This window comes from Leuciscus leuciscus (assembly GCF_965113295.1).
Source record: "Leuciscus leuciscus genome assembly, chromosome: 12".
NCBI classification, from domain to species: Eukaryota; Metazoa; Chordata; class Actinopteri; order Cypriniformes; family Leuciscidae; genus Leuciscus; species Leuciscus leuciscus.
The window spans coordinates 32,803,006-32,830,263 of record NC_138736.1 but is presented as its reverse complement, the minus strand read 5'-3'; the positions used below and the strand labels follow the sequence as shown (position 1 = coordinate 32,830,263).

The following is a 27,258-nucleotide window of genomic DNA, read 5'->3' as shown; positions in this document are numbered from 1 at the left end:
ACGATACGGATGGGAACACGCAACAACCTCTCTGGACGCTCTTCATCAATACAATGTCTGTGACTCTATTGATGTCCGTAAATCCTACCTTGTGTTAATTAAATAAATGAACAATCAGCATTCCCTAAAAGAATATTTATTATTTAATCATGCAAACTCATGTTAACTAAGAGATTATACAGCTTAAAATAAATAAATGAATAAACAAGAAGTTATTTTGAATCACAGTAACCTATAAGTGAAAAGTCCAATAAAAATATTCTCATTTCATATTCATTTTTCTAAAATGTCAGTTAAACTATGCTACTGTTCAAATGTTTGGGGTAAGAAATTCATACTTTTATTCAGCAAGGATATTGATAATGTGACAAAAGATTTCTATTTAAAAAAAAAAAAAGTATTTTGAATGAAATTTATAGTCATCCAGTGTTAAATTGTGTCTACAAAAATAGCAGCACAACTGTTTTCAACATTGATAGTAACAAGAAATGTCTCTTGAGCGGCAAATCAAGATATTAGAATGATTTCTGAACAATCATGTGACACTGAAGACTGGAGTAATGATGCTGAAAATTCAGCTTTACCATCAGAGTTTAAAATGTATTAAAATAGAAGAGTTACATTAAATTATAATTATATTTCATATTACTGTTTGTAGTGTCTTTTTTTAATAAAATAAATACAGCCTTGATGATCATAAGAGACTTTAAATTTCAGTGTACTGCTATTCAAATACAGTAGTCAACATCTGAAGTGGATCAAAACCTTTCATCAAAGTTATACATGCATTTTGAACAATACCCGTTCTTGTCTAAGGACAACTTTCATGAACTTTTTTGATCTACTTCAAATGTTGACTACTGTAATTTAAAAAGCTGACTTCAATAGTCCAAAAAAGCAACATGTATCTATAATTCACTAAAATACATCAGTGAACAGACTGACTGTATTAAATGCTTTCTTGAAAACAGCATACACAACTTCATTAGCATTCCTTGTATTCATGGGAGACTTTTCAAACAATAAATTGACTTGAAACGCTCTAGTATGCAGCATTACCTAAACATATAGGCTAACTACTAATGACTATGTGGTCACCAGCATATGTCTATTGCTGAAATAACACTAAAGCACAATGTAGACAGATACAACATTCTCTGAGCACTCCATCAGAGTGACAAATGTTTTAATAGTTCTAGCCTTGAAAAACGACACACACAAATGTACCATTCCTACAGTTGTATCGCCATACAGAGAATTAACACATACTCCAATTTACCATTAAGTGCATTGATGCACATAATTGTTAGCTTTGTCATTTCCAAACAGATAAACAAAGAAGTGAGGAAAAATCTTCAAGGTAAGACATATGTGGTGAGGCTCATAATTCTGACAAGCACATCTTTTTGTGTAATTTTCTGTATGTGGTTTATCACGGCCTTCTAATACAAAAGCTGAGAGGATGGATGAGAAATGGACAAAATTGAGGGAGTAAAAGGGGGCTTTTAGGACAGAAAGCGCAGTTGGTGTGTCTGTATGTGAGTAAGTTTATATCTCTGTGTGTGTGTTAAAATAGGGGTCTTAAAACTGCATCTACAGATTATACGTACAGAGTAAAGTTTCATTTCCTTTCACAACTGTACAACAAACTATTATCATCTTCTATAGTAGAGCATTCGGCAGCCTGTTGTCGTCATGCAAATTTGAACAAAGTTCAGTAAATATTATAATTAAGTTTAACAGAGTATACCAAAAAAACGTGCAAAAATGTTCTAATATTTTGCGATTTACATTGCAATTAAGACATCAGACTCAGTAGCACTAAAAATATATCATGTCCTTGAGATTTGTCTTTTTTACAGCTCAGCGAATTCTGATAACGCATTCACGTGAAATCCGACAAATTCTGCCTTTGTCCCGATCTCAAGCCTCCTCCCTTTTCTATTTTCAATCCTCAACTCTTAGGTCACTCTGAAAGTCATTTAACTGCACCATCCAAAGAAAGGACATCATAACCACATTCGCACAAAAACCCTGTATGAGTTTACATGTGTATGTTTTGATTAATTTTCATCCTTTACATGCATCTCTTTTTTTCAACGATTCACACATCGCTCACCTCCACCTCTCACCTCTCCTTTTGTGTTGAACCACACAGAAGGAAAACATGTGAATGTGTGTCTGCTGAGCAGCTAATAAAGGACACTTGTGTGCGAGAGGCTGTTTCTTTCATGTGTTTCCACAATCTGTTTTTTTGTGACATGTGAAAGGTCACTGGTTGCGTATTGCGGTATTTACTGACAGTCAAGGATTTTGTGGTTCATTCAAGTTATTCTTACATGTTTTGATTAATCTTGAAAGAGCTGATGGACTTATAATGAGCATTGGAAATTGAGGTTGAAGACTTTTGAAACAATATGTATGGCAAGAAATTCCATGTAAAATAAAGTGTTACCAAAATAAGCAACACAAGTCATTATATTAAACCCAACCACAATTGATTTACTTGGATTTTGGAGATACATTTGGAGACAATCTCAATGGTCTACTACAAACAACATTACAATGTGCAATATCTCCAAATTTTGGAGGCAATTTTGGTGCACATCACGTTGTTTGTTATTTCCAAAATGTTGTTTGCAATTCAAGAACATGGTGTATTAAGACAGTATAGACAGAGGTTTCCTCAGTCTGCTTCAATGCAAGCGGCCCGCAAGGCCTTGAACTTGAGACGGCGGATGAGTCAATAAGAAAAAGGCGCTTTTAGAAAGACGGGACGAGATGAAAAGGAGGAGAGGGGGGATGATGAGTGGCTGCATGTGAATGGAAGGGGGCACGAGAAAGAGGTGGAGGAGGGGTAGGGCTGAGGCGAAGGTCAGGGGTCAACTTGTCAACCCCCACTGCCCCTCATGGGCAGACAAAGGGAGGCGAGAGGGGTCAGAGTGCACGGCTGAATGGACAACTGGTGAACACACTCCAATTCGGGGGTGTCTCTTTAGCCAAACACAGAAAAAGAGCGTCTTTCACGCTCATGGCGCATCCTTTTGAGTCCATTTGAACCGGTTGAGACATTCAGATTCTTTTCAGGGTCTCCAAAAAGAGAAATTTAAATACACAGTCACCATGACAAGAGCCTTCTTTTCAAGAGTCGCTCTAGAAGTTCACGTATGCACGCGGGCTCTTTTGAATACGCTAATGCGACTGGAGATTTCCTTTGTTGCCGTACGCTACGACTCAAAGAAAACGATAACAAATCTGCTGCTAAATATAGACACAGTACACTCGCATGAGTGCATGTCACAACTCCCTCATTATCTTAAAACATGCACCGCTGCCGTGCCGGCAGAGGTCAAGTCCACTTACGGTCTGCGCTAGGCTAGCTATTTATCTTATCTGCGGGATTAGCTGGGCGGCCTGTCAGGTAAACCACACCCCGCACCAACTGCACCATTCCCGTGGTTACCCTCTTGGGTAATCAGCATGGGATTTCTTTATAAAATTATGCAGCTGACCGCCACGTATACTCACCATATTCATCCTGCATATGGAACAGGGGAAGATGGATAGACATATAGGGAGGAGGAGCAGGAGTGATGTGGGGTCACCTGACCTAGTTATTTTCAACATACAAATACATATTATTCATATATACACAAATCAGAAGGTGTCATCATGAGTAAACACAGAAGTGCATTAGGAGATTGGAAACTATTGCTTTTTAAACTTTTAATTGTGCAATTCTTCTTTAAAGCTACATTTATAACATCATATCATATCGATATTTGCTGAAATAAAAGTAAATAAAAAGATTCAAAGTGGCAAAAAAAGACATTTAATACCTTTATGTAGCAAGGACGCATTAAATTGATCAAAAGTTACAGGAAAGTGACATTCAAAGCCTTTAAGTCATTAAACTTAAAACACACACACACACACACACACACACACACACTCAATTCCTGAGTTCTTTTTCATCCAGCTGCTTTTGAATTCAACAACTGGTGAACGGCTCCTTACTCATTCTGTGCTGCCTGAACATGGTACAGTCAGTGTGGTTTGGTCACTAGATAACTGAATGGTGTTGTGTTTTTAGACAAAAGCTTAGCAAACACAGCTCAACACACCAAGGTCTGGGAATGAAAGAGGATGTGTTTGATCTATATCAGTGTGTGTATGTGTGCTGATCTTGTGCTTGAAATTCAATCGCCTTAAGGAACCATCAGAAGATGATTTGTAAGCTTATTAAGACTGTTTACCTGTACAGTGTGTGTGTGTGTGTGTGTGTGTGTGTGTGTGTGTGTGTGTGTGTGTGTGTGTGTGTGTGTGTGTGTGTGTGTGTGTGTGTGTGTGTGTGTGTGTGTGTGTGTGTGTGTGCGCGTGTGTGTGTGTATTAGGAGAAATAAGCTTTTACACAGATTACAGTCCAGGTACACACATATACATGTATATATGTACATATACAATAATATACACACACATATATATAATATAAATGAATACAATTTCGATTAGTCACACAGGGGTCTAAGAAATATAGAAGAAAGACAGTTTGATTAGTAGAAATTGATTTCGTTTCAGGGTCAAAAGAATGAGAAGACATAAAATAATGTTAAGTGGACGTACAACAAAAAAACAAGAAAATGAAATGGACGCTTGTCTTTGTGTAAAAACATAAACGAATCCCTTGACCCAACAATTTGTATGTGCGGTGTTTAACCGGCCCTCAACATTCCTTTGGACTCACAAGCATGTGTTGAATTTTCAATATTTTCTTTCAACTTTCAATAGATTTTTGCTAAAAATATTTTTGATGGAATTTTTAAATTCAAAAGAGTTTGTGATCTTTCCATGAACGTGGGCTTGAATGACTTTTTATAAATTCATCTGGCCACATCCACTGTCAAAAGTGTGAAAAAGTAAATGTTCACATTGTGTGTGAATGTGTGTGTTTGAAGGAGGGGGTGTAGGGTAAAGATGCGGTTACTTTGAGAAGATTGAAGCGCAAAAGCACTCAGATTTATTAAAAGCTGCTGCTCACGCCCGCCTCTCTCTCGCTTATTCCGCACCATTGTTGCAATACCCCCTTCATTGTGTATACATTGTGGAGGGATATTAAATTTCTCCCTTCGAACCTGACTGTAACCACTACACAGCCATGGTGAAGGGCAGCACGTCCCTGAGGTCCAAACACACACACACACACACACAGATACATGTACATGCTCATTTTCATACAGCTTATCCATCAAATTAAACTGGGTGGTGAAAAACCTGCCCAAAAAAGGGAAACCCTTGGTCCAGGAGCTGATATGAAATGCAGGGGTGGGAGACAAATTCAATCAAACAAGGTTGTTACGAGCCCAAGTTATTACTTAAATAGCCACCTCACGGGTGGTCGGTTTGTAAAAGACACACATGCACACTCTGAAATCTGCATGGTGAACCTAGATCAATCAATAAAAGTTTCAAAGTGAATATTAATTCAAGCAAGTTAGAGATACAAAGCAATATTAACATGTACCTGATTGTTTTGCACTCATCTGTCCTTGGTCTTCATCTAACACATTTGTTCTTCTAAACACAAACTCAGCAGCTAACAATTTCTGTTCTACAGAATGGTTGCTCTCTTTGACCAAAGGGCTACTATCTCCAAAATAAAATGTGAACCCTGACTCTTTCACAAGGGCTTAAAAAGTGGGAATGAGGTGGAGAAAGCAATGCAAGATGGCTCATTTGTGGGTTCCACAATAAGAGTTGTATAGATGTAAATGTATGTGTTTTTTCATGGGTAAATGTGTGTGTGTGTGTGTGTGTGTGTGTGCGCGCGCATGCTGAAATCTAATTCTTAATCTTAATTAAGAGGCAGTAAGACCCTGACCTCAATGGAGAGCCCTAGAGCTATTCACAAGCTGCTTCCAGGGAAATAAAAAGAGTGATATTTACAATCTGTAAATAAGGCAAAGGTTTAAGTTATTTGTTTACATACTGTACAAACAACTAGTATAAGGCTACGTTCACACTGCAGGCTGAAACGACTCAATTCCGATTTTTTTGCCCCTATGCGACCTGTATCTGATCTTTTCATGACAGTCTGAACGACACAGATCCGATCTTTTCAAATGCGACCCAGGCCACTTGGGTATGTGGTCCCAAATCCGATACATATCCGATCTTTTGAAATGCGACTTCAGTCTGAACGGCCAGGTCGCATTTATCCGACCCGCACGTCATTGATACGCGAAAAACGTCATAATTCTGCGTTGAAGTAGTCGTCGGTTTGAAAACGGACTGCATATTCGTCGAGCTGAGGTAAATCTGCCGAACGGGTCGACCTCGACGAGCCCGTTAATTAAAAAAAAAAAAGCCCACGGCCATTAAGTTATACGTTATGTTAACTTATTTGTGCTGAATCTGATATTAGATAGGTCAGCGGCTGCTGTCTGGCTCTTGTGTAACGGTCGCTGCGCGCGCTCGTGTGTGTGTGTGTGAGAGAGAATCACAGTTAAAGTTTTTTTATTTTTTTTTATTGATATGCCTTTAACAAAGAAATACAATATACAGCACTGCATTGAAAACATTAATAAAATAATAATAAAAAAAATAAAAAAAAACAATTAAAAATAAAATAAATACAAAACAGCCTCCTTCACAGTTAAAGTTTAGCTAGTTCCGCAAACAACAAGTGACGTCGTTGACCGTTGAGTACTCTTCTGCGCATGCGGGTCACTTCTGGGTCATTTCACGTTCACACAGGAGATCACAAAAGGTCGCATTTATTTGGAAATGTGAACGGCCTTGCAAAAAAATCGGATTTTTTCAAAAAATCGGAATTGAGCATTAAGCCCTGCAGTGTGAACGTAGCCTAAGAGTGAAAGGGTGACTGAGAATAGATTGCGAAACAAAGCTTCTGAGGTTTCTAACTGGTCCAAGCTAGTTGTTTATACCATCTGGACCTGGTTTTCAGCTGGGTAATTGCTTGGGCATGCTTATTTGGGCTGGAAGACCACCATAGACCAGCAATAAACCAGCTTGAACACCTTAGGCCAGAAACAGCCTCTATGAACAGTCTGTAGAACATTTTGATTTTCTGAAGAATCTTTTTCCACTATAAAGAACCTTTTGTGCAATGGAAGGGTTCCATTGACGTTAAAGGTTCTTCATGGAACCATAGATAATAAATCAAGAAAATTCATCATTTACTCAAAACCCATATTACTTTCTTCAATCTAACACACAATTTGTTATTTTAAGCAAAATGACCAAGCTGCTTTTTTTCCCACACAATGAAAGTAAATGGAGACCACGGCTGTCAGTCAAGCAACACAAATTGAGGCTGTTCCTCACATAAAGCTATCATGTGGTTTCAGAAGAATCATATGGACTACTTCAATGATGTTTTTATGGCGCTTTATTCTCTACAGTTCTTGGTCACCATCCACTTTTATTAAGCAGCATGAACGTTCTTCAAAACTTCTCATTTTGTGTTCTAAAGAAGAAAGAAAGTCATACAGTTTTAATGTGACCTATTCTTTTAAACTGGTATCACTTGGTTTTCCAACAATAGAGACATAGAAACATAAAGGGACAGGTCACAGTTGATCAGCGAGAGTGTATTAACATGGCCGTACCATGTAATTTGGTTTATGAGTCTGATAGAGGTCCATCGAGAGAAAAAAGAGAGATTGTGATGTCTTGCTCCGTCTGCACAATATGACCACCGGATTCCATTTCAGACGGTTGGACCATAATAGCGCTCAGTGTGTTAAGAGCTATCAGAAATCGGCCAACACACTGTCCCTCCAGTGATCATTACGCATACGTCCTCACCTACACACCAGGTAACACAAACACACACTACAGCATGAAAAAAACCACTTGGCCCTGTCAGATATGGGGTATTGGAGTCCGAATGAGGTCCATTTAGTCGGCAGTGGTCTTGATGGTGGTCTCCATCGCAGAGGTGAGGGCCGGTGCAGGGGAGAGAGTGTTTACCTACATCCCTTTATTACCATCTGCTTAATGGCCTATGAATGTCTCCATGGATACTCAAGAGAGAGAGAGAGATGGATGGAGGGACAGAGATGGCTCCGATCGGAAAGGTAGGCTCTCAGCAGGGAACTGCTGTGCGTGTGTGAGTGCGTTTGTTTTAATGCATGTGTGTGTATGTGTCCAGAGATACTTAGTGCAATAAGTGCAGTACTTCAAATGATTTCAGTTTCCTGTAAGTGCAACATCAAAAAGAAAAAAAAAGACGCGAACCAGTGGATGTGTGTGTTGATGCGTGTGTGAGTTAGAGCAAGCGTGGAGGGTAAGCCTAGGTGTCGGGATGGGGAAGAGAGAGGTGGTTTAATGCAATAAAGCATGTTGTATTGACATCTCTGTTGTGTCTATTGATTCCCCATTATGTCCCTAACAAACCCGGGTGGACATTTTGTCATTCGCAATCACGTTAGCACTGGGACTCGCCGACGTTCCCGCTCAAATCCGATCTATACACACACACGCTCTCTCTTGCTGAGGACGGCAGGGCTGATCTTCCTTAATCAATACCTGTTTGAGGTTAAAACACTTTACGGCGCATCAAACTGTAAATTTGTATCAGTGTAAACACGGCTCGCCTGCGCAGACAGACACATGACGGAACATCGAGTGACCTGATCGCATTTGACCTTTAACCTCAAGCAGACCCCTAAATTCTCTTAAACAGTAGCTACTTATCGCCCTTTCTGGATTTACACTGGTTTTGCCGCAGTGAAAATAGGCTGTGGAAATATTTATTGCATAAGAATCACAAAAACCTATTATTCCATAAAAGTGACCCTGAAAAAGGTTTAGAGAATGCAAAAACAAAACAAAAAAAAAGAACAATGGGTTACACTCTTTTTAATGTGTCCTTGTTACAGTGTAATTAATTATTTTAAGTACAATGAACTTGGATGTTAAAGTCATTTCAACTTAAATTACAATCTACTGGCTTAATAAATTGTTGAATCTTGAATAACTTTAAGAGTAATGTAAAAACATGTTGTCATAACTTATTGATCATATCATTTTTTTACAGTGTACTATAGGGTTAGGGTTTGGTTTAGGGTTAGTTGCATGTAATTATGCCCAATTTATAATTACTACTATAGTAACTATGTAACAGGGACACTAAAATAAAGTGTTACTGAACAATGCAACAATGTTGCTCACAGCACCAGGAAAACCACATGACGAGGCCTAAACAGATGATGGTGGACCCATTAAACCTTCCTGTGAACATTTCTATAAGCATTCGCTCTCAAGTGCTAAAAACACATAATAAAAGTCCAAAAGTTTCAGAACACTAGTAAAACATGGTTCTAAATGTCTCTTTTCTTACAAATTATATTTTCAGTATAATTCGAAAGATAAATCGAACTGGAATCAAAATTTCTTAGTATTTTGTAAATTAGCCTGACTGTGCACGTCCGCTTGCATGGATTCCACAAGTTAACATGGCCAACGTCATGTTATATCATTGCTAGTATATTTTGTGACCTCAAAATAAGTACAGACTATTAAATATATTTTATTTTATTTCTAATTTTTCTTTGTATTTTTCCCCCCTGGAAATTCTAAAACTTTTCTACAGGTGTAATTTAATAAAATAAAAAACAACATATTTTAAATGTCATCTCAGACTTTTGGACCAAACTGTACATCTTGATTTAAGAAGCAGTACAGCCAATAAGGATAAGTTAAGTACGGGAAAGTACATCTATTGTCGGCCTAAATTACAGATGATAGACACTGTAAAGAGCATTGGTTCTATTAGCTACATTTACAACCAAGGCTTAGTGGAACCCACAGAACCAATGTGAGAGTGTGTTACACAATGCTGAAAATGTGTGAAATAGTTGATGCATACAATTTCAGGGAGGTCATTTAAAGACAATAATGTTTGCAATGTGAAGTTTTGCTATTTACTAAAATGAACACTGATGCATCAGTAATTTTCTAGAAAATAGATGCTTCCCAACAGACTAAGCACTCACAGTTCCATTATAAATATAGTGTGTAGACTATCCCAATCTCCATGACGCCAAGATTCTACAGTAAATACTCAGGGTAAAACCTGTAAGATATCTTCATGGTGATCGCCAGGAAAAACCAAGTAAAAACTTTGAACCAATGCCCTTGATAGTGTCTATCATCTGTAAGTAAGGATGAACATAAATGTACTTTCCCTCACCTAACATAAAGATCCTCACTGGCTGCTCTGCTTGTCACTCTGACCTCTGCAGGATTTAATGTCAGCTGTGGCGCCTGGTGTCCATTTTGAGTCTTATATTATCAAGGAACTGAAAGGTATAACCTATGGCATTATTATCAAATCCGAAAAGGTAAAAGTCTTGAAACCACGCAGCAACCACACACCAAATACATTCAGCTCACTTTTCAAATTTCATGGAAATAAGTTTAATAAGTTAAAATATAAAAAATTTAAAATGTAACACATTGAGTGATAATGTTATTTCAAAACAAACACACAACAGTGTCGGAAAACACTGGACACAAGTAGGTTACACACTTGATCAATGATGCCAGTAAAACATGAAAACATCACATGAACCTGTTCAAAATAAATTTGCTGTAAAATAAAAATTGTATTCACTATTTTTACATTACAACTTTTAACATTGTTTTTCCGCTGTAAATTGAAGAAAGTCTATGTCCTAGCCAATATAGAATCATCTTTATTTTATGCTCCCTCAGTATCCTCCCGTTCACTTCTGACATAAAAAGCCAAATCCTAACCAACCAGCCTCAAACGAGCAAGCCAATCCAATTTTAACACTACCTGCATTTCAAGAAAGCACATCACCATGTGGGCCCATTATGTGGTGCAGCTTAACGTCTGGCTCTTTGCTCATTTAGGCGCCAGTAAGTAATTAAAGACTCTCATTTCTTGAGGTGTAAACCTTTTCAGGGCAGACGCCATATTCACTTTTTTTTTAGAACGAAAACGAGGCTGTGAGGGACACACTCCAATTAATTGGTTATATTATTATTATTATTTAACTTTGACGTCAATCGTTCTGCAAATACAGCGTGTAAAAAAATAGACTTTTGGCCCAACCTTTTGAGGGAACTACGTGTGTCCCTCACAGCCGCGTTTTCAATAACAAAAAAGTAGCCTACATTGAAAATAAATATGGCGTCCAATCTCAATAAGGTCTAGTGTAGCCTATGCACTGACTTTCTAGCCTAGGCTACCCTTTAGAGTTAAATACAGCCAGAAAATTAGTTTTCAATTTCCTTGTTTACATTTTAGTCGTTGTGTGCGGATGTGCCACAATGTGACAGATGATCTATAAGTGGCGTATACTTTTAATATATCTTAATATATCCATCCATCTGCTGGTTGGAAAATTTCCGCTTCGTTGAATGCCAGACGTTGCGCGTACCCGCCCCCCTCACTAATGCAGCACTTTAGAGCCAACACTCCTTATACATGCCTACAAGAAAGAAAATACAATGTTCTTTCTTTTCACTAGCCTACAACAACAAATAAACAGGTAATACTTCGCATTACAGAGTCATGTTTCACGTTTAATATAGCCTAAATAAAATTCTAAATAAAAAGTCTAGGCTAGGCTACTATAATAATTTGCACAAAAAATAGTTAAATTACAATCAGCTCCACAGAATATAGGCTATGCCTATATTATTGCAAGTGTTGTTTATTTGCAATACTTATGGGAAGACACTGCATGAATACAACAATGCAAAGTCTACCTTTGAAAAAAAAGTCTAAAAATGAAAGTTCTTTCTGCCATTTCAAAGCTTTCTTCTTCGCAACAGTCAGGTATTGATGACTTTAATTTGAGATTAAATTAAGCTAATTGCGTTATTTAACCCTAAAGTGAAAGCACTTAAAATCGACAAAAACATCAACAAATAAAGTGACATTCAGTCTCATCATTCTTAAACTTGTCGTTAAATTCACACACTCGCTCTGTCCTTTTCCCCCCAGTGTCTGCGTGTATCGATCTCGGCGGAATCGATAAATTACCATGAATATTCCCTGAACCGGTCGTGAGAAGAGAGTCAGACGGCAGATGGAGCAGCAGATACGGGGAGGACAGAAGGAGCCAAAAGAGGCCGAGACTAACCATTCAAACAAGGGCAATTATGGCCAGACGTCTTTTCACCTCAACTAGCCTTCATTAATACACACTCAAAGTGGCACATTTTAATGATACATACACAAACGGAAATAAACCTATTTTGTAAGATATACAAAAAATATGGATTTCATTCAGACGGTTGTCTGGGTCTGAACAGGTGTTTCTACTTCACATTTAGTTTTTTTTTCTTCTTCTTAGTATTGAGGGGGGGGAAAGTAAAGCTGTTATCGACATTAACCAGAAGAAGGTAAAGGTTTCTCTTACCGGAGTTACCGGAGCGCAGAGGCAGCGGAGACTTGAGTCGCCAGGCGCCGAAATCAGGAGCGGTTCTCTGAAACACTAACGGCACCGGCAAGGGAACAAACATGATCCGTTGTCGTCTGGGCTTTTCTTCTATGGTCTCTTGTGTTTGGCGCTTGTCTTGAGTTTCTTTTTCTTTGGTTTCTTATTTGTCAAGTAGACTGTTGTTTCTTTTTGGTAACAGTTAGTATTTGGTTTAGAATGTAAAACGTAAGTAAACTGCTCAAGCTATCTTTACATTTTTGGTATTGCGCCTCTCAGTCATTACTGCTTCCTCGGGGATGCTCTATCTCGGACTGACACACAGACGGATAGTCCGGATCTTTCTAACGGTCTTGATATCGTCTAAATATAGGCTATTAAAAGTGTTTTTGTGGTCACTTAACAATGATTTAACAATTGCTTAGCTGACAAATCCGTTAATCTAATAAGCAACTTTGAATAACAGGACGTTTAGGCATATGCTAGCAAAAGTCGAACCGTTGGTTGTAACTGTAACTTTTTAAAATTCAAAACTCACTTGTTGTCGTAACTCATAAGATTTCCTGGGTTTTGCATATCCCGCGCGAGACCAGGTGTGCGGCCGGTAAACGTCACAATGGCCTTGCGCGCGCCGCGATCTGGTTCCACTTTGGTTTCGCTTTTTAAACAAATCTCGAGTCAAAATTTTGTTCACTTTAGTACAAAAACTATTTGGTTCATTACAATCAATCGCGGTTGCTGGCTTTAAAACGGTTTACAAAGGTTTAACAGGAATATTTGGTTTCTCTATTTGGTTTCTAGCTCTCCTACTGTGTGGTTTATCTCGCGCACCTTGCATGCATTTCAAGCAGCATATTATTATTTTTGTATAAAATATAAAATAATCGCTTAATATATTTAAGTAATCACGTACGTGTAAAGCTATACGCAGCGGCTCTACACGCTCTCCCTTCGCTTCCACTCACGAGCCAGTAATTAAAACGCAATCAATCGATAAATAAAGGAATAAGCAACACTGCTTGGGCACGAAATGTTAAAACTGAACGAAAAGAAAACAACACGGTACCCATTAAGCGGAATTCGGCTCTTTGGCTCTGTCCCACCATCCGTCTGTGTGTGCGTGTGTGTCCGTTACGATAGTCCCGTTATCTGGGAACCCCGGTAGCTTGCGAGCTCTGTCCGCCTCCCGGTACGAAAGCAACACTGAAACGAGAGGAGCAGCCGCTATACTCCCCCCGCCCCCCTTTCTCTCCTTCCATCCATTCCTCCCCCTCCCTTTTTTTTTTTTTTACTAATCCCATATAAGGCAAGCTATCCTGCGTATTGATCGCTTGATTACTCTTCATTATGATGACTCTGATGATCGCGGTGGGCCGTTGATCGATAGGCTTACACACATTCACAGAGTGGCTTACATCAGGTGATTATATCCTCATCTACATGCAAGTAGCCTATATGTCTGTGGAAAAGATACGGTCGATTTAAGCGACCATCCTATGGAGAAGCCATTGATATGTTATGGTGATTATTTAACGAAGCTGATTATATAGGCAACAAATAGAAACCGATTATCGCTACCTCACAAAAGTTTCATTTGGTCTATTGCTAGTCTAGGGTATCTTTTTCTCTCTCTCTTTCTCTCTCACCGATTCTACCTTTCATTCCCTCTTTCCGACACATTGAATGCTGTCAGTAATAAAGCTACAATCTATGCCGCGCACTTACACTCCAGATTATTGCCGACATAGATTTTTTTAAATAGAAAAATCTATACGCTAAACATCGCAGTCAATACGGGAAAAATCGAAAGCGCAGCGCTTGATCCCCCACCCCCCAAACGCACACTCGCCCCAATCTTCCTGTCTCTATCTATCTATCTATCTATCTATCTATCTATCTATCTATCTATCTATCTATCTATCTATCTATCTATCTATCTATCTATCTATCTATCTATCTTACTATATCCGAAGTCAGAGATTTGATATAGATCAATTATAGGGTTATCAAAAGAGAAAAAAATACTTATAACTAGCCTACATTTTCTTAATTGATTTGAAAGATGCATTAATAGCTATATGATTTTTTTTTTTAAATACCATAGGCTACTATTTTATTTGTAAAAACATCATATTTTCCTGCAACACAACAGACTCACAATGGTTCCTTGAGCTTTATTGTCCCCAAGCACCCCCTCCATTTGACAGATGACATCCGCGTGTCCAACGAGCGAGAGGGGGGGGGACGGAAGAAAAAAAAAAGAAGCGACAAGTTGTCCTTCACGAACCCCCCTCGTCTGAAAGGGCACGCGCTGCGAACCCCCCCATCCAAACTCCTTCCAGACAAAAGCAATTATTTCTTGTAGAATATAGTGTGTTTTGCGCGCCTATAACGCGAGAAGGAAGAAAGGTGTGCAGACTGAAACATAGTTTCCAAATATGACATTTCCATTTGGTTACATTCAATGGTCAGCTCAGTATGTCCCTGAACACCATGTAGCCATTACGACTGACATGTCATCATTTAAAAATAAATAAAAATAAAAATGCACAAAAAACTCCTTTCAGAAAAAGCATTACAATTGCAAATGTACCTCTGTATGCCACAACACAAAGACATCAGTTAAAGTAGTTAAGCACCTGCCACTATATGTATAAAGTAATAAAGTCACTGTAAAATTATTTAACGTTATGCAAAAAAAATTGGGCTATTATAGATATTAATATTGTTTCATGGCCTCATTATCACTATTTATGTTGTTCTTGTTGTGATAAAAAAAAATAAACAACTTGGCGATCAATAGAAATAATCATTACCCAGTGCACACATAAAAAAGAAACTTCCTCCTGTGTGTGACTGGGTGGGTGAACCAGACAGCGATAGTGAAAGAGTTCATCGTTAAATGGCAATGTCATGTTGACAAATGCGTTGGTTGAATTAAATTCTCTCTCATCAATAACAAGGCGCCCCAATCAATACCAGCTTACAATTATATCAACACCCCCTCTTGCTGTAACAAGCAGCTAATACTGTGGCTAGGACACATTCCCACTGTGGTGCAACCCTTGTACACGCGGAATACAATATAATTCTTTCTCACAAACACAGACAGATACAAAAACAACTCTAGATTCCTCTTACACAAACACGCACAGAATATAATGTACTTTCTTAAACTCGGTCTTTGAGCACGTTACGCATACACATCTGTTAATCACAATAAAAAGGTGTAAAAATGATCAACTTTTACTATACTTTAGCCATCATCTGTTCAATTCCTGAATGATGGAGTTGGAAGTGATTCAAGCAGGGACTTTCTCTGTTCAGCTGATCTAATGATCAGTGCTGACATATTGTCAATACCCAGCTCAAGTCTGCCAATACCCTTAATACAAATCCATTCTCTGCGCCGTAGCTCTCTTTTAACACACACACAGGGTAATAATTGCACAGTGCTAATGTTGTCTTCTCTTTATCACCAATAGACATGTCGTCTTGACAGATAGCATGCTCATCAATGCCAGGTAATGTTGGGATTTGTAGTTCTTTTTGATATTTACACTTTGCCTCCATCTCCTAATTGATGAATTGGCATTTTTGCACTGTTCACATCTGGGATGAAGGGAGAAGAATAAGATATTCAATTACAGATGAAGTTAATATTATAATGACTTGAAACATACCACAACAAATGTGCTTTTATAATCTCAGATACAGTTTGACGTAGACTAGGCTGCTTACATCTTTTACCTTCTTGCATAGCCTTCCAAACACTCTTACAATATTCCGATTTCACACATTTGCTTATGGGGGCTAAAATTCACAAACAAGATTTTTTTATTTCTTTTTTTATTAATGCATCCTTTACAGGACCCACCACAAAGACTCTTTTCCATTTCATACAGATTCTACCATCATTCCACGCTATGCTAGCTTTAACACGATCAAAGACTTGGGAAACAGCAGCTGAAGATCCAGCAGTCAGCGCTAGTAAAAGACATCGACCCCCAAAGTGCTTGCGATGTGTCTCGCCCGCAGCGGCCTGCAGCGGCCTAATGCTATGACATGGACAGGGCTATCAGTAGTGCGCAGACTAGCTTGAGAGGGGGAGCTGATTTTGCCCCGTCAGAGGCCTGCTGAATATGTGATCCACCGTTACAGCGGAAGAGGATAAAGCCCCAATACAGTCTGTGATCTTTATGGGGTGCCGAGTGTGTGTGTGAGTGTGTTTGTGTGTGTGTGTGGCTACGCAGAGGCAAAAGGCAAAGCACGCGTGTTATTCCGAGCATGTGTGTGGTGGTGTAAATGTGTGCACTTTTCTATGTCCATTATTTAGTAAGCGGATTTGTACTTTTGCGTTAAAAATGGATGTTAAATTTCATAAATCAACAATTACATAGTGAAACCATTTCACTGAATAAAAATATTTATAAAATTATTTAATTTAACACAAATATTTAGTATAGTATTACTATAAAATTTATGAATTAAATTAATATAATAATATTTAATGTATCATTTTTAAAAGGTTAATATGCCATGCACATTTTCAAAGTAAATTTTGTTGATTTATCTAATCAAACATAAGTAAACAACTAATGACTAACCATATCATTAGAGCCACATTTCCAGGTAATTCTAATAAGTTTTTAACTCCTTTTGAGGCTAACAATGACACACTTAACAGATTCCTCTCCTCTCTCTTTCTCTCCCTCTGTCTCGCCTTGTGCATTGAGACTGTGTGTGGGTAGATTTAGAACCGAGATCAATAAGAAATGTAGAAATCAATGCACTTAGCACTAGGAAATCAATGGGCCCTAATCGGGATGCCGATGGCACAAGTCAAAACAATTAAGAGAGAAGAAAAATGTTTAACAACCTCTACTCTCTTGCTTACACAGTGAAGACGAGAGAGAGAGAGAGGGAGAGAGAAAAAGGAGAACGAGGGGAGCAACGCCGATGAGATTACAGCTGGGAATCCGGAAGCTGAAAAGCTGAACATTGATAGAGGGAAGGTGGGTGAGGAAAAGGGATGTATAGAGTCAATGAAACTGGTGGAGATGAAGAAAAAACAGAGGACTATGACACTATAATTATCCAGCAGTGAAGAAAAGGCAGAAAAAGCGGACGGGAGAGGGGAAGGGAGGAATTATTTGACGCAAATAATGAACGAGTGCTGGAGAGAGGACTCAATTATGGACGACGGCCAACCTAAATGGACCATCACACAACTTTAAATGGTGACTAAGCAAATTAGGGTGTCAAAGGTTAGCGCGCATATCCGTGGCCATGTTTTGTATGGGCGAGCGTAGCAGTTGGTTCAACGGTCCCATCAGATGGTCAAACACAGGGGCGCTCATCCATGGGTAAGCATGTAAACCTAGCTGTCAATCACAACAAGGCCCAATTACAGACGCACCTTGACCGAGCCGCATTCAGCCAATCAGGTGAGGGATAAGCATGGGATAGCTATGGTGGCACAGGTTGACTAGGAGCGGGTGGGTTGTGATTTGGGGTCGATCAATGCCTGAACCCCATGCCGACCTCTACCTCATTCTTAAGGCAAGGGGGAAATCAATGCGGAAGAGTCTATGACTCCTGACTAGTGTATGGATTGGTGAAGTGCCAACTAATCAGCGACTTACTGAATGTGACATCACGCCTATTAACCTATTGATATGACACTTGGCAACATGAACAAACATGCACATGAGGCTACATACTCTCACGCTTGATCGACATCAAGATACAGTAAACAAGAAAACACAGCATATTATTTTTAAATAATTTTTCAATGGGATTTTTTCCCCATCAAGTTCAAGAAATACATTTTTATATGCATTTAATTGCAATTATTTGTAGCTAAGGTAAGTCTCAATGCAGAAAAAGAAATGGCACAAACAAAATGGAAATTAAACACAAAAGAGAAAGAACTGAGGAAAACAATATACAAGGCACGAGAGGACAACTGCAGGGAGTGTGAGTGAGTGATAAGACGAAGGAAAAAAGGGGAAGAGGAAGCAAAGAAGGTTGTATCAAAGGAGGTTACAGCATTAGGGGCTCAAAGGCGAGGGGGGGATACCTCTGATATTTGGGATTAGAAAACATGTGGTGAAGTAGGCAGGGATTAAGCGGGAAGAAGGAGAAAGAAAGAAAAAGAGAGGGGTGTTTGGGGGAGGAGAAGTAACAAAACCTATAGGAGTGTAAATACTTAGTCTGGAGAATTCTATGGTTAGTGTTTTTTTCTTCTTCCTGGCCTTGCATTCCCTCGTTTGTGTATTGTGTTTAATACTATATATATATATTAGAGGCCTATACATAAAACCTATTTTTAGCCTATAGCCTATTTTTAAGGTGTATATTTGTGTTCATTAATTGTGTATGTGTGCGTGTACATATGCCCATATATATAGCTAAGGTTGTAGCTGCCAGTGAAAATATAGCCTATACTTCAACTGAAAAAAGCCTGCAGTGTATCTTTTATTTTGTTTCAACAGCTAGATGACAAAACTCACATTTTGTGACAGGGAATCGTATTTAGCGGAGTCTTTATTACTGTAGTTTTCTCAAAAAAAAGAAAAAAAGAAGCAAAAGAAAATGCTATACGCCATCTCTCCTTATTACTGTATTAAATAAAAAAGTGCTATATTTTTAGAGGAGAATCCTGTGTAGATTAAAGTGCAATTCATGATGTGACATTTACTTAACATCCTCACACAAGCTTCTATCTCTTCTAGCTGGACATCTGTGTGTGTTTGTTCTTCTCTTCTTTCTCTTTATATGTGTGAGTGTGTGTGCGCGCGCGTGCATTTTGGGGCCGTGGGGGTTGATGTTTAGGCACTCTTGAAGGTTAGGTTCAGTGTCAGTGGTCAAGGTCAGGTGTTAATTCATGAGAGCGAGTGAGAGATAAAGAAAGACGTATGGATGGAGAGAGAAAATCTAGTTAATATAATAGGACAATGGCAGAATCTGACCAAAGGAAAATTCACACCTAAGACGACAACATCATGACTGTTAGATGACCAATCGTTTCTTCTTTCTTCCTCTCTATTTATCTCTTTCTTTCCACCCCTTAGCAGTTTGACCACAGGGGTCAGCCTGCAGCGAATGAGGTCATTCGTCTGGGATGAAATTGACCTTCAACCCCTCAACTTGATCGCTTGCCCGCATTCTAACCACCTGGACAACCAACCAGCACAGAGCTCACGGAGCGTGCGTGTGTGTGCATGCGTATGTGTGTTTGTCGCAAAGCAATCAAATCATTTTATTCATTCTGTACATAAAACATTAATGGATAAATGGCAAACCTTTTTTGCCAATATATTATCATTATTTTAGCTCATTTTAAATGAACTTTTTGGATTGATCTGTTCAGATTTTGTTTGCTTGTTTGAAGTAATACAGCAAAAACTTACATAAAAAAAAAAAAAAATTGCACACTTGAGTTGGTCTATAAGCACACACAGTAAAGACAGGAAAAGCCGAAGCAAAGCCTCAGTGTTGGAGGTCAATACCTCACTAACTCTCCTTATCATGGCACATCAAAAAGTCAATGATCAGCTCAAGATAATCAAAGCTATTGATTACAACCAGACCAAATATGACATCCACTGCAGAGTACACACTGTTTTCATTCTATAGGCCATGTGTCCAGCAAAATTAATTTAAAATAAATCACACCATGAAATATAATTACTTAATATTAATAAAATGTACTATTTTGGAGGAACATATTTTATATAAATATTTAACTTTCAGACATTTTCTATTATTTAGCCTATAATTCATGTTATACAATTATATAATAAAATAAAAGAATTGAATGTAGCCTAAGTCTTGGTGCAATATTTAAAATTGCCTATTGGTTTTCATTGAAGTAGAAATAGCAATATGAATAGGTATGGATATTTACAGTACCACAATATAAGGTCTATATCTCTGGATGTCTAATGTTTTATATTGTTTTGATGTGTATGCTGGGCATGTGCTTCTTCACTAATGAAATATAGAGCAATAAAGACAGAAGACGATGCGCGCTCTCGCGGCCAGTGCGTCAGGAGAATGACCAGCTGCCCTTTGACACCGAGGTCGCGAGCTAATGGGCTTTGCACAGCTTTGCACATTGTGTGGACAAATGATATTTTTTAGCGTTAACGTCAGGGTTGTTTTTTCACCCTTTTTATTTAGATCGTCAATGCCTTTTGAACCATAAGTTGTTGTTTAAATTGTTGTTAAAATTGACAGATCGATACTATTTTGCAGCTTTTTGCTGAGGTGAGCGAAATTTTCTAAAATACCAGGGAACAACAACGAACCCGACGAGTCCTTCAAGAAGTAAGGCTCACACTCATCTATCCTCCCATTTAGTTGTAAAATTCGAACGATATGTCCCACAGTAATATATTTATGAAATATCTGGAAGCATGAATATTGTATTACATTGATTTATCATTTAATTTATTATGCAATATTTCTACGTGATTTTGAGTTATTTTACATGAATTATTAAGATAAAACTTTACAAAATATAAATTTATTTTGTAGCATGCATGCATATGATAATAAATAATTACATTTATTATATTTCTGTCTTAAAGCAGTATTATTAAAAAAAAGGATGTGCAGAGTAAGGCAAATACTGGACCATTGCATAGATTTTACATCTTCCATTTAGTTATTTTTTAACCAACTACTGCACGTTCAGTTTCCTTTTAGTAGGCTAATTCTGACATTTGAAATAGATACATTTATCATACATCTAAATACACATTAAGAAATTAAACAAATATGTTCATTACATAAATAATCAAAGCATGCACACGCATAATAATAGCTCTTACCCGAGGTACACACTTTTGCCTGTAACTAGCATTTAATAAGTGCATATTTGCATTTTTAAATTCAAATATCTAAACGTTATTTCAGGTGGTAAATAAAAAGACTGTAGTAAAATATTCTTTCAGTTGTTAATCGAAATTTTGACGATTGAAGTCAAAGGGATTAAGACACTAGAATTAATATTCAAGTTTGTACATAAATTTGCGTTTATTTTACACTCAAGATTTGAATATGTTCGTTAGATTAAAGTCTTATGTAAGGCATGTTTGCTTTTTGAATATGCAAAAATGCAAATATGTTAATGCATAATTAAACACTAAATGCAAATGCTTCCATATTATAAATTGTAACCATTTAGCAATATTACATCATGAACATCACATGATACAGCAGTAAATTTGAAACAATGCAACACTAATATTTAAACTAAATTCGATTATTTAGTTTTTAAGCACTACACTAAATACCACAAAAAAGGGACTTTAAGGTATAGAATTAGTCAAATAAAACCTACAGCAAACATTGGATTAAACCCCGCAATCGAAAACTATCAAATGATTCGATTATAAAACAGAAGCATGCGCGGAATACTTTTTATTCCGTTCTGAAATATACTAGAGTGAACAGAAGAAAAGTTTGGATATTGTATTTGCTGAATAACAAATAAAGGTTAAGAAAAACCTTAGGCTACACATCTTTTTTCTTTTCTTCTTGCAGCAAGTAATGGAAACGTCTGGTTAAATATCATATTAATTTAACAGGCAAACCATCTCTGAACAATTTAGGTTAAGACCCATCTTAAATCCGTCTTTTCCTCAAATTATGTCTTAATAATAACCTAACTTAACCTTTAAACGAATTGGTGGATGATGGCAAAAGAAAAGAATGAGAGGGTAAGAAAAATGGTTAAGCATGCGTTACTTTGGGTGAAGTCCTGTAAAAGTGGACCCTTTTTTGAAAAAATTTTGACACAATGCTCAAATTTCTAAGATGTCATAAATGTGTACAGCTCTATACAAATATAAATACGTTGCATCGTGAAGCCCTTTACACTGCCAATACAGCTTCATGAAGACAGACAGACGGAGTTTAAACCTGGAAGATCTTCACTGAGTCTTTGTAGATTGTGTCAGCCAGTCTCTCTCGTTCTCTCTCTCTCTAGGTCTGTCTGTCTGTCTCTCTCTCTAGATAGAGAGATACCAGCCGCGCGCTCGAGACTTCAAACACACGCGCGCTGGGAGGAAGTGTCTCTCGCGCCCCTCTCGACCTGTCGATATCCCGATGGCAGTTCGCTCTTTATAAAAGTCACAATTCCATCCTTTTAATTGATTTCTCATAATTAACTCAGTGTGTTCATCGATTTTCACTCGACGGCGCATCGGCCTCTCTATCCGGGAACACGTCGGTCGCGAACATAAGGCCTTATTATTTTGGCGTTAACTGAAGCCGAATAAATATTGACCACATTCAATATCAATTAAAGCCCAACGGCACTAAATAATCCCACTGTTTCCCCTCGACAGGTGGAGAGGACGTCAAAATGGAGGGAACACGTGTATTTTAAAGGTGGATAGCACACATACACACATTTTTCCTTTAGTTTTAACCTTTCTTTTGTCATTTGATATAGATAGCCTACATTTATAATAAATTTTAATAAGCATTAAGCAAATACATTAACATATTCATAACATAAATGGTAAAAATACGCATGCATACCTGACGTGCACACCTTTATCTGACAAGCCATGTTCTATGAGAGAATAAGGATTACACACACACACACACACACACACACACACACACACACACACACACACACACACACACACACACACACACACACACACACACACACACACACACACACACATATGAAGACTTCAGATGCAAAAACCTCTAAGTCAGTCTGACATTTTTCTTTTAAATGAGCATTTTACTGTATTTAATTTTACTCTTATCAGTGACATTTTTGAAAATAAGGCATTTCTATAACTGAATAATAACCTTTTCATTGCCATTAAAGTGAAATTACTGAACCTAATTACTGATTGTTAGATATTACTAACAATCAGCCAATGAGAATATTTAAGCACTCTCTCAATGTCAGTGATAGTTGTCTTTGATTTTTGTGAACCTCTTCAATCTCCTTAAAATTCGAACAGTTCCTATTCAAGCAATTAAAATATATTTATCTGTGACCAGCGCAGTAGCTATGGCTGAACGTTTCCAGGGGGCCAGCAAGTCCAAATTTTTTTTTTTTTTTTTAAAGGTAAAAATCCCAGAATCTCCAGCTGAGAATCTCAAGACAAACCAGCTCTGAAATTCAAGAACAGAGAAAGACAGTGAGAGAGCAAAGCAAGGACAGGAGAAAGGTTTATCACAGCTTTATCAAGCAGGCACCTGACAGGATAATGGTCACTAACTCAATGTGTAATTATCAGAGAGCGGGAGGGTCAATCTTGCACATACTCTACGCATCTATATGAAACAAAAAACCCAATGTTAAAGCAACATTTCTTTGTCAAATGATGGTTGCATGTGCATAAAGTTAAATTACATTGATCAAATACAACATATTACTATTATTACACTGCCTACTTCTAGCATTGCATTTTTCCAAAAGGTAAGGCCATGCTTTTAAATACGAAATTAAGTTAAGAACATGGCAAATAAACAGAATGCCAAGGTAAAAGAGGCTGAATGGAGAGAAGCAACAGAAATGTTTGAAGGAAAGAAACGGTCAAAAAGAGGAAGGGAGTGAATAAAGGAGCTGAGAGGGAAAAAAAGTGAGGTGAACAGAGGAAGAAATAAGATGGTGTAAGAGTGGATCAGAGAAAAAGAGAGGGGCGAAAGAACGCGGGCGGAGGGAGGGATGTAGAGGCCCCTTCTCTGTAGAATCAAACCCCTCATGAATTAAACGCTTTAAGGCTCTGAATAGGAGGCACGTGCAGGAGGCCTCCGAGAATAAAAAACGCTCACCCCATCTGGCTCTTTCAGGGAGAAAGAGTGAGCAAGAAAGAAAGTGGAAGATCAATGGGCGTGACATGGCGAGAAACCGATGGAACAACAACCAAGTGCGATGTATTTGGGGGTTTGTGCAGGACTATGCAAAAACACAGCATTGAAAATATGATTTTTCAAAGAAATATTTCACGTTATTAACAAACTTGAACAGTTGTCATCACCAACCTTTAATCTGTGAGCGACCTTGAGACACTTTTTTTCCTGCGTCCCTCACCCTCCATCTCTCCTTCTCTCACTTTCCCTTGTTGTACCCAGCATCCTGGCTGTTTCCATGACGACCGAGTGGATACTGATGGGGAAGAGGGGCACATTCGTGAGGGAACCTGAGAGTTATTGAGAGTGGGACTCCACTTGATGGACATTGACACATTTAAAATCCATCATACATGACTTAATGCGTGAGCTTTATAATTCTGCATGTATGCACAGTTATATTATAATGTGACTCAAATAAAACTCTCACAGTACTATTAGATATAATGTTTGCCTCTTAAAATCATCATGAATTAAAATTAAAATTCATCAGATTCATCGGTACACTCTATTCCAAAGAAAAAAATCTTTGGCTTTGTAATATCTCATAAAAATATGCAACAACGTTCTAATGGGTAAAATAAAATCTCTTTGTCATTAAATATCCTTCTTCACTTTGAAATACACATTAGCCTATATATAAAAACAAATTAGCCAATAAAATGGGTTGAAAAAATTATAATTTGGACTTTAAGCTGCATGAAAGTAGGCAGTTAGTGTGGCTACCTGTGAAAAACACAACCAGCAAAAGGTTTGCCCAAAAATATTAAATTATGATAGCTTGTAATGTAAATCAATGAGATCTTTATAACAATACAGTTGCATAAAATGAGATGATACTTCACAAGACGATATTTAAATGCTTAGTTTTATGATCAAAGCTCTATAGTTGTTTTTGTGGGGGTAAAACATAATGCTGTGCAATAAAATGATGATCGAGAAATGTACAATTTTTTTTTTTAAAAGCCTGATTTGAACATGATTTTTCAACAAAAAAAAAAAAATGTCTGGATAATCAAGTAAACCTAAGTTGCCTCAGTCCAGTAAGTGTTCATCTTAAAATATCACTAACAATATAAAAGTTATTATGTTTAAAGATTTCAAAGCAAAAAGACGACCTGAATGTGGACATTTTTAGAATTATACTAAAAGGCCTTTTACTTGCTGAAAAAAATGTAGTAAATTGTATTCAAGTTTTGTTTTTTTAGCTAAGTTTTGGTCCTGTTGATAATTTACAGGCTTTAGAAATTTGTGTATCAAATATGATATAGTAGGATTTATATGGTCAATGCCAGTTAAGCTAACTTTTTCCTCAACAAAGAAAAGGAATATGTTGAATAACACTATTAGTGCTTGTCAAGGCTTTATTAAATCACAGATAGACTACTGCTCCTCAGACATCTCTGGTCCACCTGTATCTGCTATACGGTCCTTCGAGCGCATCCAAAATGCTGCCGCTCGACTTGTATTTAACCTCTGGAAATTCTCTCATTTTCCGCCTGTGCTCAGCTCTCTACACGGACTGCCAGTAACTGTAAGAATTAAACCCAAGTCACTGTTCCTAGCCTGCAATAGCCTGCAGAACCATTACCTAAAAATCCTTCATCAAACTGGTACACTCCAGTCTGGTTGCTGCAATCAGCCATTTCTGGTGGCTTAAATCCCCTCAAAGCGAAGACTTCCTGCTCATCCAAGTCCAGAATTTTCTATCGGGTTCTTCATTGGAACAAACTCCAAATATTAAATATCATAACAGCTGATCGGTTCAAATCAAAGCTTTCAGATAGATACACCTTGTCATGTGTTACCGCCACAAAACATACATTTGGCTTTATTGAAATACTTGTCTAAACTTCATTCATCTGCAACTGTAAGATTAAGTGTGAATTGTAGCCTAAGTAATTGATCAACATAAATTTCCTGTGTATTTTTTTTTTGGGATCTTTAGGCCAGGCCTACACTGGAAATATAGCTTAAGATGGTTGCTGTGTTTTGGAGCATGGCACTGCATATCCAACAAACCTGGTCATACCATGGTCTTAGGGACATGGAGGTTGCTCAACTAGACAATAACCAAATTGTTCCAACTAAAAACCAACTATCATGCTACAAAACACAAGCTGGATACATTTTTATTTCTTTTTTTGTGAGTGACTGTCGCACATTTCTCTGTACGTGACTCGAAATTTGAGTTGAGTCAAGTCGTTTTTGAGAGAAAGCTTCTGCTAACATCATGTAAACAAACATTTTCATACAATGTAAATATTAACCTAGTCTAACTATAAAACAGTAAGGTAAGGTAAGGGCCTCATAATAACAGTTTATAACCAACCTATTCGTTTATTTTCTAGCCACAAAATAATTTACGTCTTGTTTTTAATCCCTTTTGGCTGGAATACACGAATAAAACAATTGCAGAATAACTTTTCAAGATTAAATCGTGTCAGTAGCCCCTTTAGTGTGATAAGCAAGCAAAAGTGTGCATAAGCATAAATGTGTAACAATATCACCTGGATATAAGGATGAACTTCGATACAGAGAATCTGAACTCTCAGAGTCGGCGTTCAAATAAATATCAAATAGGAAATCACATGATTTGGCGAGTTTGGTCGCCATCTAGCGGTGTGAATCGTTCTCTACAAGGAATCAGGAGCAACATTATCAGGATCATCATAATATGTCTCCAAATGCCTTGTGGAGACTGTTACTGGCGAATTACTGATGTTTGAACCCTCCATATGAAGTAAAATCAGGAGGTTGAGGGAGTCTTAAGTATATAGATTTAAATAATTTCAAAGTTATTTAGACAAAAGTTAGATCAAGTTAGTCAAAGTGCACTAACCGTTCGCCTCAGGAAGTAACCATAGCAACAGTTCGCCGCTCGAGAGCTTTCCAGGAGGATTCGTGTCATTATATATGATGA

General features: G+C 37.7%; 1 protein-coding gene across 5 annotated transcripts in view; it reads right to left on the bottom strand.

The window, feature by feature from the left end:
• The window catches only part of pou2f2a (POU class 2 homeobox 2a), a 52,193-nt gene extending 39,384 nt beyond the window's left edge, over window positions 1–12,809 (bottom strand). For 2 of the 5 annotated variants that reach the window (XM_082186182.1, XM_082186183.1), the window contains exon 1: window positions 12,420–12,809. In XM_082186182.1, the coding sequence (XP_082042308.1) occupies window positions 12,420–12,522 (103 nt within the window). In that variant the 5' untranslated portion in view covers window positions 12,523–12,809. The remainder of the gene's footprint in view (window positions 1–12,419) is intronic. The other 3 variants (XM_082186184.1, XM_082186190.1, XM_082186189.1) reach the window with 3 other exon arrangements.
• Window positions 12,810–27,258: the final 14,449 nt, after the last annotated feature.